General features: G+C 37.3%; 1 gene segment (V, D, J or C); it reads left to right on the top strand.

Moving 5' to 3' along the window:
• Positions 1–2704: 2704 nt before the first annotated feature.
• LOC113095058 (Ig heavy chain V region 914-like) overlaps positions 2705–18315 on the top strand; it is a 21348-nt gene continuing 5737 nt past the window's right edge. The window contains 1 exon segment of the V gene segment in view: positions 2705–2835. Coding sequence covers positions 2793–2835 — 43 coding nt within the window.

The raw sequence follows: 18315 nt of genomic DNA, 5'->3' as shown, positions 1-18315 counted from the left end.
CTGTCCCGGAGGGAGAGGGAACGAAGACGTGTTTGTACGGTGGAGGCTCTGCTCATAACATGGTAAAACTACTCATGCCCGGTAAAAGAGCCAGCCCGATAGTAAATTTGAGGCTACTATCGGGTGGAATCTCCACTGAGAAGTCCTCACCAACATCATCGACCCTCCTTCCGGTGAGACTGCGGTGGAATAATCAACATCATGAGTGTCAAGCCCTTCTGGACTCCGGAGCTGAAGGTAATTTCATTGATTCTTCACTTGCACATCACCTGAACATTCCGGTCCTTCCTGTGTCTCTCCCCATCCATGTCACCGCACTCAACGGCCAGGAACTGCCTCACGTCACGCACCATACAGAACCCATCACACTGATCACGTCTGGAAACCATCAAGAAACCATATCCTTTTTCTCATGGACTCCCCTGTTGCTCCCATTGTTTTAGGTCACCCCTGGTTGTCCAAACACAATCCACGAGTGGAATGGGGTTCTAACACTGTCACATTGTGGAGTGAAAGATGTCATGAGTGTTGTCTGGTTTCTGCTTGTCCTATTGTTCCTGTCTCTGTCTTTCAGAAGGAGACCATGGTTTTGCCAAACGTGCCCGTTGAGTTTCTGGACCTGAAGGAAGTGTTCAGTAAGTCCCGTGCTGCTTCTCTTCCTCTGCATCGTCCCTATGACTGTGCCATAGACTTAGTGTCATGTGAGTTAGAGATAACTGCCTGAGGGCAAGTTATACTGTCTTTCTATTCCTGAGAGGGAGGCCATGGAGAAATATATTTCTGATTCCTTAGCCTCTGGGTTCATCCGTCCTTCTTATTCTTCAGCGGGGCGGGGTTCTTTTTTGTGGGTAAGAAAGATGGTTCGCTGCAACCTTGCAATGATTACCGAGATCTGAACAACATTACTATTAAGAATACTTATCCTTTACCACTCATGTCTTTATATTTTGATAGGTTGCAGGGAGCATCTATATTCACAAAATTGGATTTACGTAATGCTTATCATTGGTCCGCATCAGGAAGGGGGATGAATGGAAAACTGCCTTTAACACCCCTAGAGGGCACTTTGACTACTTTGTGATGCCGTTCGGGCTCTCCAACTCGCCCGGGGTTTTCAAAGCACTCGTGAATGACGTGTTGAGAGATATGGTAGATCAGTTTATATATGTCTACCTGGATGACATACTGATTTTTTCTTCATCTCTCCAGGAACATGTTCAACACATCAAACGAGTGCTCCAGAGGTTACTAGAGAATGGGCTTTTTGTCAAGGTGGAGAAGTGCGTATTCCATGCACAGTCTGTCCCCTTCTTAGGGTATTTCGTTTCGTCCGAGGGAATATGTATGGACCCTGAAAAAGTTAAGGCTGTGATAGATTGGCCATCTCCAGACTCCTGTAAGACCCAGTACTCCGTTCAGGTGGTCGGACGCAGCTGAGGCTGCGTTCACTAACCTCAAGAACCGCTTCATTTCGGCTCCCATCCTTGTGGCCCCTGATCCCACATGGCAGTTCATGGTGGAGGTCGACGCGTCAGAGGTGGGGGTAGGAGCAGTGTTGTCCCAACGTGCTGCTTCGGACAATAAGGTACACCCTTGCGCGTTTTTTTCACATCGACTATCTCCTGCCGAACGTAATTATGACATTGGCAATAGAGAGTTGTTGGTGGTCAAATTAGGAGTGGCACCACTGGTTGGAGAGTTCAGGGGTTCCCTTTATTGTTTGGACCGATCACAAGAGTTTAGAATACATTAGAACTGCCAAAAGACTCAATTCCAGGCAGGCTCGGTGGTCACTTTTTTTCGGCCGCTTTGAATTTACCCTATCGTACCGCCCGGGTTCCAAAAATGTCAAACCCGATTATTTTCACGTCTTTTTGATCCCTCTACCCATCCCGTTACTCCCGAGTGTATTTTGCCTGAGAAATTAGTGAATTTGTAAACATGTGTTTAAAAGTGTGATTGTCTAAATTGACTGGCTTGGTCCGGATGTCCCAAACACAACTGTCAAGCTATTCCTGAGCTGGAGTCTCCAAACACTGCTCAATTTGTAGCTATCTCCACAAACAAACAGGTTATAATCTCTTTAGTAGAGACTTCAAAACCAGAATTGGGTGTCTGAGAGAAAGGAGACATTCAAAATGTGCAGGGGTCTGGGGTTATCTCCAGGACCAGAGTAAAAAAGTCATTGAAGCAGCAGTTGATGAATCCGTTGCAAACTTTAATCCTGATTTCAATGAAGTACAGTAGAAAAACTAACCGTAACAACAACAACTGCCTGGAATCACCATATCTCAATCCTTCATCCTCACTAGCCTTTAGACGTGCCTCAAAATGTCACATCAAAGCATCAGTCTATCAGCAACAGCTGTCCACAGACTTCTTATCAGGTATCACAACTAAAAAAACACCAATCATAAAAAATACAACATTTACTCCACCCACATCAATAATACATTATACAGACTGAAATATCCACTATCATTTGTAATAACAATTTAAAACATAATAATAATAATGCTGAGAAATGCAAAAATTCAGATTCAAAGACAACAAGGTACGAATACAGTTACAGATAAATCATAATTTAATAAAAACATATTTTAACACATTTTCCCAGTTCCAGTGTTTCCACACATGTTGTGTTTGTAAAACAGATACAGTGTATGCAAATGTCATGATTTAGTCAGAGTCACTCAATCTCTCAAAGGACTATGTTATAAACTGGATCCTCAGTCAGTGTTTGTGTTCTGCTGCAGTGCAGTTTCTTTTCCTTTGACAGTTTTTGGCTGATAATGGAAATGTTACAGTATGGAGTTCTGCTGATGATTATGTCAGGTGAGAATGATTTCACTTCTCCAGATTGTTGTCACTTATTTTTATTCTATACCATCTAACATGATTTTTTTTTTTGCATGATTTTCAGCTGTTAGTGGTCAGTCTTTGACCTCCTCAGATTCTGTGGTGAAAAACCTGGAGAATCAGTGACTCTGTCCTGCACTGTGTCTGGATTCTCAATGAGCAGCTACTGGATGGGCTGGATCCGTCAGAAACCAGGGAAAGCACTGGAGTGGATTGGGCAAAAACATGGCTCCAATGTTTATTATGCTCAGTCTTTACAGGGACAGTTCTCCATCACCAAAGACACAAGCAAATACATGCTGCATTTAGAGCTGAAAAGCCTGAAGACTGAAGACACAGCTGTTTATTACTGTGCAAGAGACTCACTGTTACACAAAATACTGCAGGACTGAACAAAAACTATTCATGCATCAGATCACTAAAGCAACTGCAAACTTCCCCACAATTCAACAAATTATACTTGTTTAGAAATGTATTTGAAACATTTAAAATCATTAAAAAAAATGAGTGATTAAGGTCTGGATTAATTAAGGTATATCATAAAGATCATAGATTCAGAGTATGCAGGGTTGATTAATCAGCAAAGATACAAAACCTGTACAGTTGTCATACATGATATTATGAAACAAAAATATATGGGAATATAGCAGAAAATATAATGCATATTACTATATCTTGATACATAACATCACAATAAAGACAAAATCTGCACTACATTGTTATATGCAATAGCTTTATTGAAACAATTAATTTTTGTAAGTTAATGCTTGATAGGGTTTAAAGCTGAACACTTAACTTTTATCAGACTTTTTTCATGTTTAAATACTCAATAGACAGAAAAGACAAAGGACATATTTGCATGTATATGTACATAAAGTGAACACATATAGCATAAATCAGTTTAATTATATTTATACACGCACAGTACTACATTTTATTACTTGTACATCTAATTAATTGTGTTGCTGAATATAAAATTACAAAAATTATAATACACAAGTAATCTATCACATATTTTTCAATATTTGAATTATGAATTTATTTATACAGGATCAGCATAGTTCACAACAAGAAGTGCATCAACAACAACAACCTGATATTGGAAAAGTGCTGATCTGTGTTTGCTGTTCTACTACAACTCATTTAAGCTCTACAGCTTTATTAAAGACCTTTACCTACTTTCTCATGAACAAAACACAATGCCATGTCTATTTGATGGAACTGAGGGGTTGCACGCACATGCCTGCTGCAAAAAATGTTACATTTATTTACTGAAGTACAATATTATTTGCATATCAAGACAGCTGATACAATTGACCATACAATGAACCTCAATAGTCTCAAGCTCCAGTGATTCCACTATTCGGGGGTTCGATGCAAATGAACTGATGTCTGTTTCATATTTAAACAGCTACACTGTGGAGTGCAGGACTCATCATCAGATTAGCCTTCAGATAAACCATGTTCACTTAATTTCTCCTGCTGTTGCTGGCTGCTGTGTCTTGTAAGTGAATCCCCTGAATAAACAAACAGTTTTTAGTGTCAATATTCATATTCATAAATCTAAATGTTGTGTCTATCCACAGGTATTGACTGTCAGGTTGTGCTCACACAGTCTGAACAGTCAGTAGTTGTGTCTCCAGGTGCTTCCTACAAACTGACCTGTGCCTGCAGTGGGTTTACTGTTAGTAGCACTAACATGCACTGGATCCGTCAGGCACCTGGAAAAGGACTGGAATGGATTATTTATTATTATTCAGATTCTGCTAAGAGCTCAGCTCAGTCAGTTCAGGGCAGATTCACAGCATCTAAGGACAGCTCTAATCTCTATCTGCACATGAGTCAGTTAAAGACTGAAGACACTGCAGTGTATTACTGTGCAAGACACACAGTGGAAGCACAAATACAAGCACCTGTTCAAAAACTCATCATGAGAAATGGGGCAGACATGTTTGAGTTATGCAAGCTCTAAAGTAACATGAGGCCAATAGGAGGTGTTTTAAATGTACTAAATGAAAAAAAGAAAAAAAAACTTTTATTAATTTCACACTTGGTTTCCAGTAATGAGAAAAATACCAGTCTATGGTATTCATCAGGGAAGGACAAAATGTAATAAACTCATTATAATAATAGTAAAAAATAATTCAAAACAAACAACCAGACAAACACTTCCCTGCCGAGCTAGAAACTGATTGCTGAAAATGATTGAACAATGCTGGTGCATGTCCATCAATATTTAATGTTTTAACGCAGGCCCCACTTGGCCACATTGGGTCCTGTTCTGTGCCATTCTTAAGTCGCCCATCTTTGCTCATTGGAGCCGGCCGCGGCTCACTCTCGGATCAGACGGCCTTCCAAAATAGGACACAACTAGAAATCATGTTTATATCACTTTTATAATGGGTTTTATGTTTATGTCTTGTTATTCTGAGTGGACAGAGCATCACAACATGTTAAGGGGCGTAACATTTCTGTCACACGTTTGAGGTATTCGGCCAATCACAACACACTGGATAACTGGTCAATAAGAGCACACTTTTCAGAATGATGAGATTTGTAAAAATTGAGGTGTTTCAGAAGGCGAGGCATAAAGGAGAAACAATAATGTACAGTATGAAGAAATACAGTACAGTATGTTTTTTTTAACCTTAAGCCGCATAAACACATTTCATTACACCAAATATACAAAATAATGTTACTTTTAGCAACATTATATAACCCTTTTAAATAAATGCATACATGTTAAGCTGTATTATAAAAAAATGAATTAATTTAATATTTAATTTGTATCTATTGTCTTATGGTTTATAATTTGCTTATAATTCTTTATTTTAAAAAAATAATTATACACGTATATATAATTATATACGTGGTGTGTGTGTGTGTCTGTGTGTGTGTCATGGTCAGGTCACCCTAATCAGATCACAATAGCAGTTATATTGCAAACATCCCCAAAATATAAAATATTACTTGTTTATTTTTGTTCTGAATTTCTTTGTATTATAAACCCTCAATATTTTACTCCTCAATATATTGTCAGTGAAATTTGTGAACAAAAACTGCTGCAAAATCAGAATTGCATGTTTAATAAGCATAATCATGTTTATGCATGGTAAGTAGGGATACATCTTTATGTATTCATCTTAGTCATCTTTACATCTTTCTGAATTCTGATCTCCCGCACCTGATCGTCATTCACTAATCACCAGCACCACAGTTCAAAAGTGCACCACGCGTGCGCGCGCACACACACACACACACACACTGTCTGGTCTCCATTGGGGAAATGACTCATTACTCAAAAAAATCGAATTAACATGAACTATTATTCAGGTCTCCAGATCTCCTTCATCTCCTAGTGTTCCTGTGTTTGTTTGTTCCGACCATTATCTACCTGCTTCTCAATCCCCACCACCAGCTCCTCCACAATCTTTACATCATCCCATGCTCTATAAGACCTGGTAACTGGACAGTTCATCCATCAGTATCCTTGCTCATGCCTCTGCCACTTACCACATCTCTACAATAAACCTGTCTGTTTGATTCTAATTGTCTGTGTTCAGAGTCCATCTATTCGTTGCACTTATACTTCTTTATTAGTGACTGCTGTAGACAATGGTCTGACTTGAGTTTAAAGATCTGAGTCAGTCATCATCAAACCTGGGAACAATCATAAACTGACCTGTACCTTCTCTGGGATTGATGTTGGAGTTGCAGTTATTTGATGGACAAGACAAGCTGAAGGAAAAGCGCTTGAGTGGATCTCATATATTTCTGCTCCAAGTAGCAGCAGCAAATATTACTTTAAAACTGTTGAAGGACGATTCACCATCTCCAGAGACAACAGTAAAATGCAGGTGTATCTGCACATGACAAATCTGCAGACTGAAGACACTGCCGTTTATTACTGTGCTCGAAAAACACAGTAACACAAGAAGCTTCTGTGCAGTACATAAACTTAATGTGCTTTGGAGAAACTATACACTGTTCAGGCCAGACATTATCAAAACAGTTCAGATGGTAAGATGGACCATCTCTCATTCTTCAATATTAAGAATAAAATATGAAGAAATTCTCAACCATCTCACCACAGTGCAAACCCAAAACATTACTCCAACTATGAATAAAGGAATCTCTATGTTTACCTTTGTGCGTGAAACCGTGTAAATACTACATATTTTGAGGAAGAATTTATATATTTTTTTATGATTTGAGAAAACTGAATTTAGATTAAATAAAAACATATGCAATTAATGGGTAATATCTCTACCATAGCTTAGTAAATAAGAATTATCAAAGAATACATATAAAGGCAGACATGGTTACAAAGGTTAATAAGGACACAGAAATGCAAATGTACCTTTAGAGGGCACCCTATGCAAACCTACTTTTGTTTGTCTTCCTCAAAAGTCTCCAAGCTATTCATCTCCAGACATAAAACTTGTTTGTGACTCTGATGCATCAGCCTGCTCTTTTCACAACATGACAATGGATATTGTGTCTAAACTGGGTTTTATCTTCATGTTTGCTATCACAGAATGTAAGATTGTCTTGAAAAGCTGTTGATAATCAGACTTATTCATGTGTACTGTTGTAAATGTTAATATTGAACTGTTTGTTTTTCAGTCTGTTGGTGTCAAACACTGACTGAGTCTGAGTCAGTGGTCATTAAACCTGGAGGATCTCACAGACTCATCTGTACATTCTCTGGATTTAGTAGTGACCCAGACTTATCTTGGATCAGACAGACTGCAGGAGGAGGTCTGGAGTGGCTGGCATACATCTCATCTGGTGGTAGTATATACTACTCTCAGTCTGTTCAGGGACGCTTCACCATCTCCAGAGACAACAGCAAGAAACAGATGTATCTGCAGATGAATAATATGAAGAATGAAGACACTGCTGTATATTATTGTGCAAGACAAACACAGTGATGAATTCAGCTACAGCACTGCACAAAATCTGAGAACAAACAACTCTTTATTCCATTTCGTATTCCTTAAACAATAATTTAGGGGAAAGAGTGATGTAACCCTTTACAATACATGTGCAATATAGATCATTCCAGCAGCACTCTTCCAACAACCATCCATAAACCTATGGACCTATCAGCTTACAGAATTTAAAAGAAAAATATTAACCAACACCAATATCATACACAGCTAAGAATGAAAGATTTAAATTTAGATCTAGCAGAAAGATTGTAATGAATGTCATACATTGATAATTCTAAACAGAGAAGACAGATAAGTCACTGCTTGACACTTGAGTTTATAAGTACAGATCTTTTTCTTTTATGTCCAGAGTTGATGATGCTGACGTGTCCCTCCATCCTCCCCATCACCACCAGGTTAGTCCCTGTCCATCCATCAGAGGGTGGGCTCCGTCCCTGCATTCATCTTCAGGCAGGTTCAGCCAAATCTGCATCCACAGGATTCAGACTAAGCTCAGGGCCTATGCCAAATAACTTTTCCAGACTTCATGAATCATTGTAGCTCGATACCATCTTTATAGAATCAATACCATGTAAACGTTCACCTGTCTTTTGAGTCTTTCTGGCAGAATAATAACGCTGAGCTCTGAGAAACTGCTGCTGTTGTTTTGTACTAAAGCATTGGTTTCTGATCCTTGTCCTGAAGAATCCCCAAGACCCCAACACGACGTGTTTTTTGATTTCTCTCTTATCTGACACATTTAAGGTCTTTGAATCTCTCCTAATGTGCAGCTGATTGAATCAGGTGTGTTTGAATATGAAAGTCATAAAAGATGACATTCTTCACCTTTTTATGTACTTATAGACTTATGTTGTCCCTTTTCTGTAGAAATCAATTATTCCTGATATGAAATAAAGTAAAGATTAAATTGTAAAAGCATTGAAGTTTCACATCTTTTCACTCTTTACAGTGTATTATTCAATCACTGATCTTGCACATGTGCAACAGATAAAGTTTATAAAATGCATAAATATATGGTCAGTGCTTACTGTCTTTTCATTACCTATTCTCATGAGTCTAAAGTAACTTTTTCTTACATGACATGACTTTGCAGGACAAAACCTCCACTTTAATTGTTTAATTTAATGTTATCCACACTGTTCTACTGTTGAATTCAATAAACGTTTAAGCAAATATATTTTTCTTTGGATTAACTTAGTAGAAGATATTTACACTAAATGTAACTTCAAGACTTTTTTTATATCAAGAATATAAAATTGAGCAACTCATTTTGCATAATTGTTGATAATTATCATAAGGATTGGTGGAAGGAAGATGTTTACGTCTATGCAAATCTCCACCCTTCTCTCATGTAAACAGAAGCACACATGTACAATAAAAGCTTTTTTTACAGAGTCATAGCAGAGTGAAAATACAACAAGCATCGTGTACTGTATTTCACTAATACTGATTTTGGCAGCTGCACACAGTGAGTATTTTCAGCCCAACAATAAACATTTCTAGAAAATTCATTGTGGAACAATTTCTGCATTAAGCTCGATCAGCCACCTGTCATGGTAATAAAACATTTACCATCTCCTGTAAGATCACTGGATATTCAGCCTCAGGAGGGGGCTACTACACAAACTGGATCAGACATTCAAGTGGAAAACCCATGGAGTGGATTGGATATTTCTACACTTCCAGTAGCAATGGTGTCACAGATTCTCTGAAAAATAAGCTCAGTTTCTCTTCTGAATCCTCCAGCAACACAGTTATTTTAACAGGAAAGAATTTCAACTCTGAAGACATAGCTGTGTATTATTGTGCTCATGATACACTGCCACAAACTGCTAAAGAACCTGTAAAAAAATTAAAAAAAAAAAAAAACACCTCTCGATGTATTTATTTATTTTGGACACAGCATTCTTTTCTTCAGTGATTTTTGAGCATTAATAAATATTTTGCTACTGAAATATGATATAACCTTTATAACTACAAAACTGTCCATTTTAACATAAACGACTGTGCTTGATTTACACATGTACAGTCTAACAATATTAAACAACCAACAGCATCTTTGGAGAATCCCTTTCCTTTTCCTACCAACAGGTTTTGTCAGATGGCTCTGAGTGACATTCTTGGATTAGACACGCAGTAATAATGACGACATAATTTCACCTAATAAAGTTATTTTTGTCGTTACGTTTATAGTTTATTCAATCCCTCATCTTACAATACACACATTATACATGATTGGTAAATAAATGCATGATCTCAGATCTCTGTTTGTATCAACTCTTAAAAAGACCCTCTTTCTTATGAATCATAAAGTCTTTTAAATATTCCTGTTCATCCAAAATTTGTCTTATACTTAATCCAATAAATGTTTAGAAACACATCAGTATATAGCTACTCTTCAAATCTCTCGTCAGATAGATTTTTACATCCATGCAAATCTCCACCCTTGTCTCCTGTAACCAGAAACACACAGACTTCATAAAGGCTCTCTGTGATTTACAGAGCAGAGTGAAAATACAAGCAGCATCATGTACTACATATCAGTACTGCTAGTTTTGGCAGCTGCACCCTGTGAGTATCACCAATGAACATTAGTTCAGATGTGGAGCTCAATTTGTATTACTGAAATTATTTAATCATTGTTCGTAGGTTTTTTCTGTATTGAGCTGGATCAGCCTCCTGTAAAGGTTGTAAAACCAGGAGAAACATTTACCATCTCCTGTAAGATCACTGGATATTCAGCCTCAGGTGGAGGCTACACAAACTGGATCAGACATTCAAGTGGAAAACCCATGGAGTGGATCGGCTGGTACTACAGTTCCAGTAGCAATGGTGTCACAGATTCTCTGAAAAATAAGCTCAGTTTCTCTTCTGAATCCTCCAGCAACACAGTTATATTAACAGGAAGGAATTTCAACACTGAGGACACAGCTGTGTATTATTGTGCCCGCAATGCACTATGCCACAAACTGCCACAGGGCCTGCACAAAAACTATACTAAACATTTTTTAAATAAAAAGTATTTTTTTATATTATAAGTATAATATAATATAATATAATATATAATTTATTTTATATAATGTTTATACATACTTTCACAAAATAACCACAGCATTGCAAAATCAAAGCAAATAAATAAATGAATATCGAACACTGAATGAGTCAGGTGATTTTTTTTGCCTTTGTAAGTACTTTTTATCAAATTCATCCATTAAATGGCATGTAATAACCTTGAATGCTCAACTGACCCATTGAAAGAATAATTTAGGTACCAGAAGAGGTCACCATTCCATAAAAAAAAAAAAAAAAAAAAAAACTTACTAGATTTTGAACACACCCTCTCTGTGTGTCCTCATGCAAATATATCAATGCAAACTCAACTGCCATATTTTCTATTTAAAACTAGTAAATGAGAGATTTATCTGAAGAGGAGAGACAATGTTTTCCCTAAAGCTCTTTGTGTTGTTGGCAGCTGTACACCAGAGATGCTCACAAGTCTCTGAGCTAGAGTCCAAGTCAAGTCTCAAGTCTCTGAGCTAGAGTCCAAGTCAAGTCTCAAGTCTCTGAGCTAGAGTCCAAGTCAAGTCTCAAGTCTCTGAGCTAGAGTCCAAGTCAAGTCTCAAGTCTCTTTATTATATTAAGTCTCTGGTTATAATAAATGTTGCATCACGTACAGCGACCCATCCAAGCTGCTTAGAACACTGCATAGCTATATATAAGGAATTCAAAGCATGTAATATGTTATTATGACAACTCTATCTATTAGCATACAATATCAACTTTGATTTTGGTAAATAATCAGTGTAAACAGGCTATTGCAACATGACAAAAACACCAAGAATGCTTTACTTTTAAGTTAATATCTGTATTTTGCATTTATGGATTCAGTAATGGCCTTCTGTCTGTCCTGGCTGTATAGCTGCACACCTCTTGTCTGGCTTAAGAATGAACAAAGCTACGCTGACTTATGTTATTCATACAATACCTACTCACAAATAAACATCAAAAACAAAGCCGGCTGCAATGAATTTCTGTGCAAAACAGCTTTTACTACTAACTCTTCCACACAAGAACATTGTTATCACACAAGAACATTTTGATAGAGAACCAAAAATATTTAAAGTAGATAAAATTAGAATAAATAAAATGGAAATGTCTACATACTATTACTACTGTAAACTTTGCAAATAGGACATCAGCCCCTTCAAGTCAATGAACAATAACAAAGTGGGCTGCAATGAATATCTGTGCAAAACGTCATGGCTCCGCTCCTACCCAATGACAGAGGCACGCAGGTTTTTTTCCACTGGAGTACTCACGTGAAGGATGCGTGCACAACTAATAACTAATATCATCACGCTATAAAGGGTTGGCCTGCGCTGGGTGCGCCCCTCCCCCTATAACTGTTCTGTCTCGCGGAGGAGCTCATTTGTGTGCATCTGTGTGAAACACGCGCTCTGAAACACGCATAGGAAAAAAGAGCGACAGAAAGAACGGCTCCCCTCCAGCCGTGACTCGGCTCCCATCGTTCATGTTTATGAGCGGTTCAAAAGAATCGGTTCGTTCGCGAACGTCACAACTCTTACATCTGACGTTTACTAAAAATTAACATTGTTCACGAGTCCCGGAGCTCGAGTCCGAGTCGAGTCTGAAGTCTTTCGAGGACGAGTCTCAAGTCGAGTCTGAAGTCACTGTTTGTGCGACTTAAGTCGCACTCGAGTCCGAGTCTCAAACTCGAGTCCCCATCTCTGCTGTACACAGTGAGTGTTTTATTTATTTTTTAATGGTTTATGCAATTTGTGGGTGTTATGTTTTGTGATACTTTAGATATGTAAAGATTTTTTGTCTCTCTGTTTAGGTGTTTACTCACAGGTTGTGCTCACACAGTCTGAACAGTCAGTAGTTGTGTCTCCAGGTGCTTCCTACAAACTGACCTGTGCCTGCAGTGGGTTTACTCTTAGTAGCTATCGCATGCACTGGATCCGTCAGGCACCTGGAAAAGGACTGGAATGGATCTTACACTATTATACAGACTCTGACAAAGGCTCAGCTCAGTCAGTTCAAGGCAGATTCACAGCATCCACAGACAGCTCTAATATCTATCTGCACATGAGTCAGTTAAAGACTGAAGACACTGCAGTGTATTACTGTGCAAGAGATTCACTTTGCTTGTTTTCATGCAGCTACCCTTACAAAAACCCAGAAGGGGGAGAAATGGAGATGATGAGTGTTTAAAAAAATATGTTGATTTGTTTGTGAAGTGGTTCATTCATTTACACATTTATTTTTAAATCACTCTTTCTTATCTTTAAATGTGTATAAATTTATAAAGCCAGGTTAAAAGGGGCAACATATCAGCAGTTGTGTTACTGATTGAGTTCTAATGAGTACAAATAATGTCTATAAGACACATTCAAAGCAGTTCATTTCATATTAAAGATATAATTCACCCCAAAATGACCATAAAGCAAACCACCATCTCTTTCCAAACCTATATTTTGTCCTTTCTTAGAAAACAAAATGTGAAGTCACAATAACATTAATATTACTTTGTACATTTAATGTAATTTATTTAATACTTTTGGAGTATGAAACAGACCTCTTTCAGTTTCTTTAAAAGGCCAGCCACAATTTTCACATTTTCCGCTACCACAAAAGTCTACCACATACAAAAAAAAAAAAAAAAAAAAAAAAAAAAATGAATGAGTAAATGATGACATAGTGTTTATTTTTTGTAATGTATCCTTCAGTATTTACCCTGTGCACACACACATTATCAATACTCAAAATGCAAATTCTCCAGTATTTATACCCATCCCCACAGTTGCTGTGTATAATTCCCTTGTGTTGTTACGAAGCTGAGAAGAACCACTCATAAAATCATGTTTTATCTGTTTGTGCTTCTAATGATGTCTGTTACATCTTGTGAGTACAAAGTTTTTTGTCTTGAAGTTTTTTCTTCTTCTTCTTCGTTTTTATTTGCTGTTTGATTTGCAGATGTGTACAGCAGCGTGGAACACAACCAGCCAAGCTCCCTTTTGGTAAAATCTGGAGAATCTTTTACCATTTCCTGTAAAATATCTGGATATGCTCTCAGTGATGGCTCTAAGGCACCTTCATGGATTAGACTCACTCAGGGGAAGATCCTTGAGTTCATCGGGATGATCCATGCTGGAGGAGGAATAGACTACAAGGATTCATTAAAAAATAAGTTCATCATCTCCAGAGAAAGGACAAAATGTGCAAACTGAGGACACGGCTGTGTATTATTGTGCTCGGTACACAGGCACTATGATTAATAGCAGTTTAATGCCTGTGCAAGAACCATATGCACGAAAACTGTGGTCTAATTTTAACATCCATGACTTAGTTTGGATGTTGAATGCCATAATAAGAACTAAATCAATATACAACAGAATCTGTAGGCTACATTTATTATTGAAAACAAAATGTGGCAATAATTAAAAGTGAATTAAAATGTTAAATTAAATTACTTATATATAAATTATATAAAAAATATACTTAATATGGTTTATTAATTTACCAAATAGATAAATGAATAAAGGCAAGTTTATTTAAATAGCACATTTCATACACATTCAAAGTGCTTTTACACAAAAGGAATGCGAAATAATCATAAAAAATAGTCACAACAATAAAACAAGAAAAAATGTAAGCATTTTAAATAATCTAACATTTATTTAACCCTTATGCGTTGTTGGGGACGTTTCCGTCCACTAGGGAGTAATGTTGAGTCTTATTTTGCCCACAACTTTCTCTGTGTTTGATCTAATGGAATGACTTTTGGTGACAAATCTTATTTTGTCCATATTTTGGAAATTTTGAAATTTTTCAAAAACTCAACGGTACACTGTGGGCAAATTCACTACCCTTTCGTTATGTTCGTGGATGGAAACATCCACTAAATTAAACTGCTGTAAAATTGTATCATATAGTCTTTTTTCTTCTTCTTCTTTTTTTTTTTTTTTTTTTTTTTTTTGCATAAATCTATTAATCAACCTCAGTCCTGATCAAAACTACCAAGTCTTGGGCATGTCAAAGATTAGTAACAATATTGGCTTAGATGCATTGTTAGTTTTTGTGCAGCATTAGATTTCAATTTGTTCTCCCTAATTTGTTGTTGGTGGCTGTTTTTGCCCCATTGACTTCCATTATAACGACATTTGATTGCAAAGCCATGACACCATATAATCATGCATTCTTGTTTGTTTGTGGTTTTCCCTGTTGGGAAGAGGTAACATTTGTTATTTTTTTTACAATTGATCACTAGGTGGGACCAATAACCCTTTAGATAGGCCTGTGCAAAAAAAAAAAAAAAAGGCTTAGTTTCTGGCTTGTATATGGAATTATATTTTGCAGATTGTTGGTATCAAACACTGGCTGAGTCTGAGGCTGCAGTCCTGAAACCTGGAGAATCTCATAAACTGACATGTACAGCCTCTGGTTTGGACATTAACGGCTACTGGATGGTTTGGATCAGACAGAAGAATGGAAAAGAGCTGGAATGGTTGGCATTGATCAGATCTGATAACCAAGAAACATAATACTCTCGGTCTGTCCAAGGAAGATTCACCATCTCCAGAGACAACAGTAGGAAGCAGGTGTATCTGCAGATGAATAATATGAAGAATGAAGACACTGCTGTGTATTATTGTGCAAGACAGACACAGTGACTGAAATGAACACAGGCCAAGACAGTAGACAGATAAAATATTTTTACACAAAATAATAACAGATGATCTATAATATTTGGAGATTATAGTATTTAAATGAGAAAAAAATATATATTCTCATGTTATTCTGTTGTTTGGAATTGTCTTGAACACTACTAAAAAAGGTCTAGAGACTCTACAATGTGTCTATGACTAAAATACAGTCCTAAAAAGCATTCACTAACTGTAATATATAATCCCATTTATCCATGCATGTTATTGAGCTACAATATTATTTCAATCTCAATAGATGCTACTATTGTCCATGAAAATAACCTCAAAGGATTCAAGCTCAACAGACTCCACTGATTTTGCTAAATTGGGGCTTAGATGCAAATGAACTGATGTCTGTTTCATATTTAAACAGCTACACTGTGGAGTGCAGGACTCATCACCAGATCAGCCTTCAGATAAACCATGTTCACTTCATTTCTCCTGCTGTTGCTGGCTGCTGTGTCTTGTAAGTGAATCCCCTGAATAAACAAACAGTTTTTAGTGTCAATATTCATATTCATAAATCTAAATGTTGTGTTTATCTGCAGGTATTGACTGTCAGGTTGTGCTCACACAGTCTGAACAGTCAGTAGTTGTGTCTCCAGGTGCTTCCTACAAACTGACCTGTGCCTGCAGTGGGTTTACTCTTAGTAGCACTAACATGCACTGGATCCGTCAGGCACCTGGAAAAGGACTGGAATGGATTATTTATTATTATTCAGATTCTGATAAGAGCTCAGCTCAGTCAGTTCAGGGCAGATTCACAGCATCTAAGGACAGCTCTAATCTCTATCTGCACATGAGTCAGTTAAAGACTGAAGACACTGCAGTGTATTACTGTGCAAGAGACACAGTGAAAGCACAAATACAAGCAGCTGCTCAAAAACTCATCATGAGAAATGGGGAAGACATCTTTGAGCTATGCAAGCTCTAAAGTAACATAAGGCCAATCGGAGGTGTTTTAAATGTAATAAACGAAAAATAAAAATAATAAAATATTATAAATTATAAATAATTATAAAACTTTTATTCATTTCACACTTGGTTTCCAGTAAATCTGTATCTCACTAGTCTGTTTTCTAGAGTAACCTACGTTTTTTACAATACCATTTCTATACATAAATGCATTAACTCTACATGGGTACTGTCACAATGGAAGCCATTAAAAAAAGTAGTGCTAGGATTTATAGATTAATTAAACTATTTATCATGACCATACTATGACCATCCTGCAAAAGCAGCCTACCAGGCAGAAACATATGACAGTTTAACTCATTTCACCCCAAAAATTGGAACAAAACCAGTCTATGGTATTCATCAGGGAAGGAGAAAATGCAATAAACTAATAATAATAATAGTAAAAAATAATCAAAAACAAACAACCAGACAAACACTTCCCTGCCGAGCTAGAAACTGATTGCTGAAAATGATTGAACAATGCTGGTGAATGTCCATCAATATTTAATGTTTTAACGCAGGCCCCACTTGGCCACATTGGGTCCTGTTCTGTGCCATACTTAAGCCGCCCACCATATTTCTCCATGTCCCTTTATGGAGCGTCCTCTCTCAATACACTGGTTATGCTTTTGCTGCCTTAGCCGCCTTTTTCAAACAGGTGCAGCATGTCCTCATGGTGCTATAGATTAGAAAATGCATGAGGTACAGTAGAGCGGAGCAGAACACGGGACCCCAGCGTTTTTAATCCATTGCAAATGGAAGTTTAGCTTGCTCATAGGAATGAACTGAAAAGTTTGCACACACACACATAAACGCACGTTAAACATAAGGAATAGGACAAATCCGACAGGAAGCCTGAAGTGAAAAATAGAGGAGAAAAAGATGAAACAGAACAATGTTAAGCGTAGGCTCCAATGTATGTTTCTGCCCACACTCTATTCCACTCCAAACCAAATAAAACATTTAATTCTTCATTCATCCATTCATTCATTCATTCAATCAATGTTTCCATGATCAAATGAGGTTGTCATTCAACAACCATGGCTTGAATATTTTAACATTGCCATTTTTACAGACTTATTAATTAAAAATGAGAAATATATTTTTCTCCGTTCGATATTGCACTTGAATTCATTAGTCTACACAAAATATATTATTGGTGTCTCACAAATTAACAGAAAATTCACCGACTACAAATACACAACTAAACACGAGACATTCGTGCATTATATACTGTTAAATGTGTTTTGTCTATGTTTCATATGTTGCATTATTAAATAACTAGGTAACAAAGATAAATTAACAAAAAATATTTTAGAAGGTCCTCACTGATTAATATTGCCTTTTGCTCCCACTTCATGTAGGTACGGCACTTTTAGTTATTTTTAGAAAAAGTGCAGGGTCTTGGATTATGGACTTTCTGTCCAACAGACCTCAGCATGTTAGGTCAGGCCACACCTGCTCCACCACCATCACACTCAACTCAAGTGTACCACATGGAATTGAGCTGCTGGTTTCATCTGACCAGAGCAGAACTTGCCCACAGACTGAGCCTGGTTTTTCTCCATTCTGTCACCGATGGAGTTTTGTTTCCTTGCCGCTGTCACCTCTGGCTTGCTTAGCTGGGGTCACTTCATTTACAGCGCTGCCATTGACTTGATTACAATGATTGCACAGATACTATTTCAACTGAAATGAGCGGAATTATACCAACACTGAACTCAATGACGAACTGCCTTTAACAGTCATTTTGCATTATTGACACACTGTTTTCCTAATTCAGTTGCTTTGGCACAATCTTTTTTGCTTAAATCACT

Source organism: Carassius auratus, unplaced genomic scaffold (genome assembly GCF_003368295.1).
Source record: "Carassius auratus strain Wakin unplaced genomic scaffold, ASM336829v1 scaf_tig00215586, whole genome shotgun sequence".
Classification (NCBI taxonomy): Eukaryota; Metazoa; Chordata; class Actinopteri; order Cypriniformes; family Cyprinidae; genus Carassius; species Carassius auratus.
The sequence above is the reverse complement of the archived record's forward strand: the minus strand, read 5'-3'. Positions and strand labels throughout refer to the sequence as shown.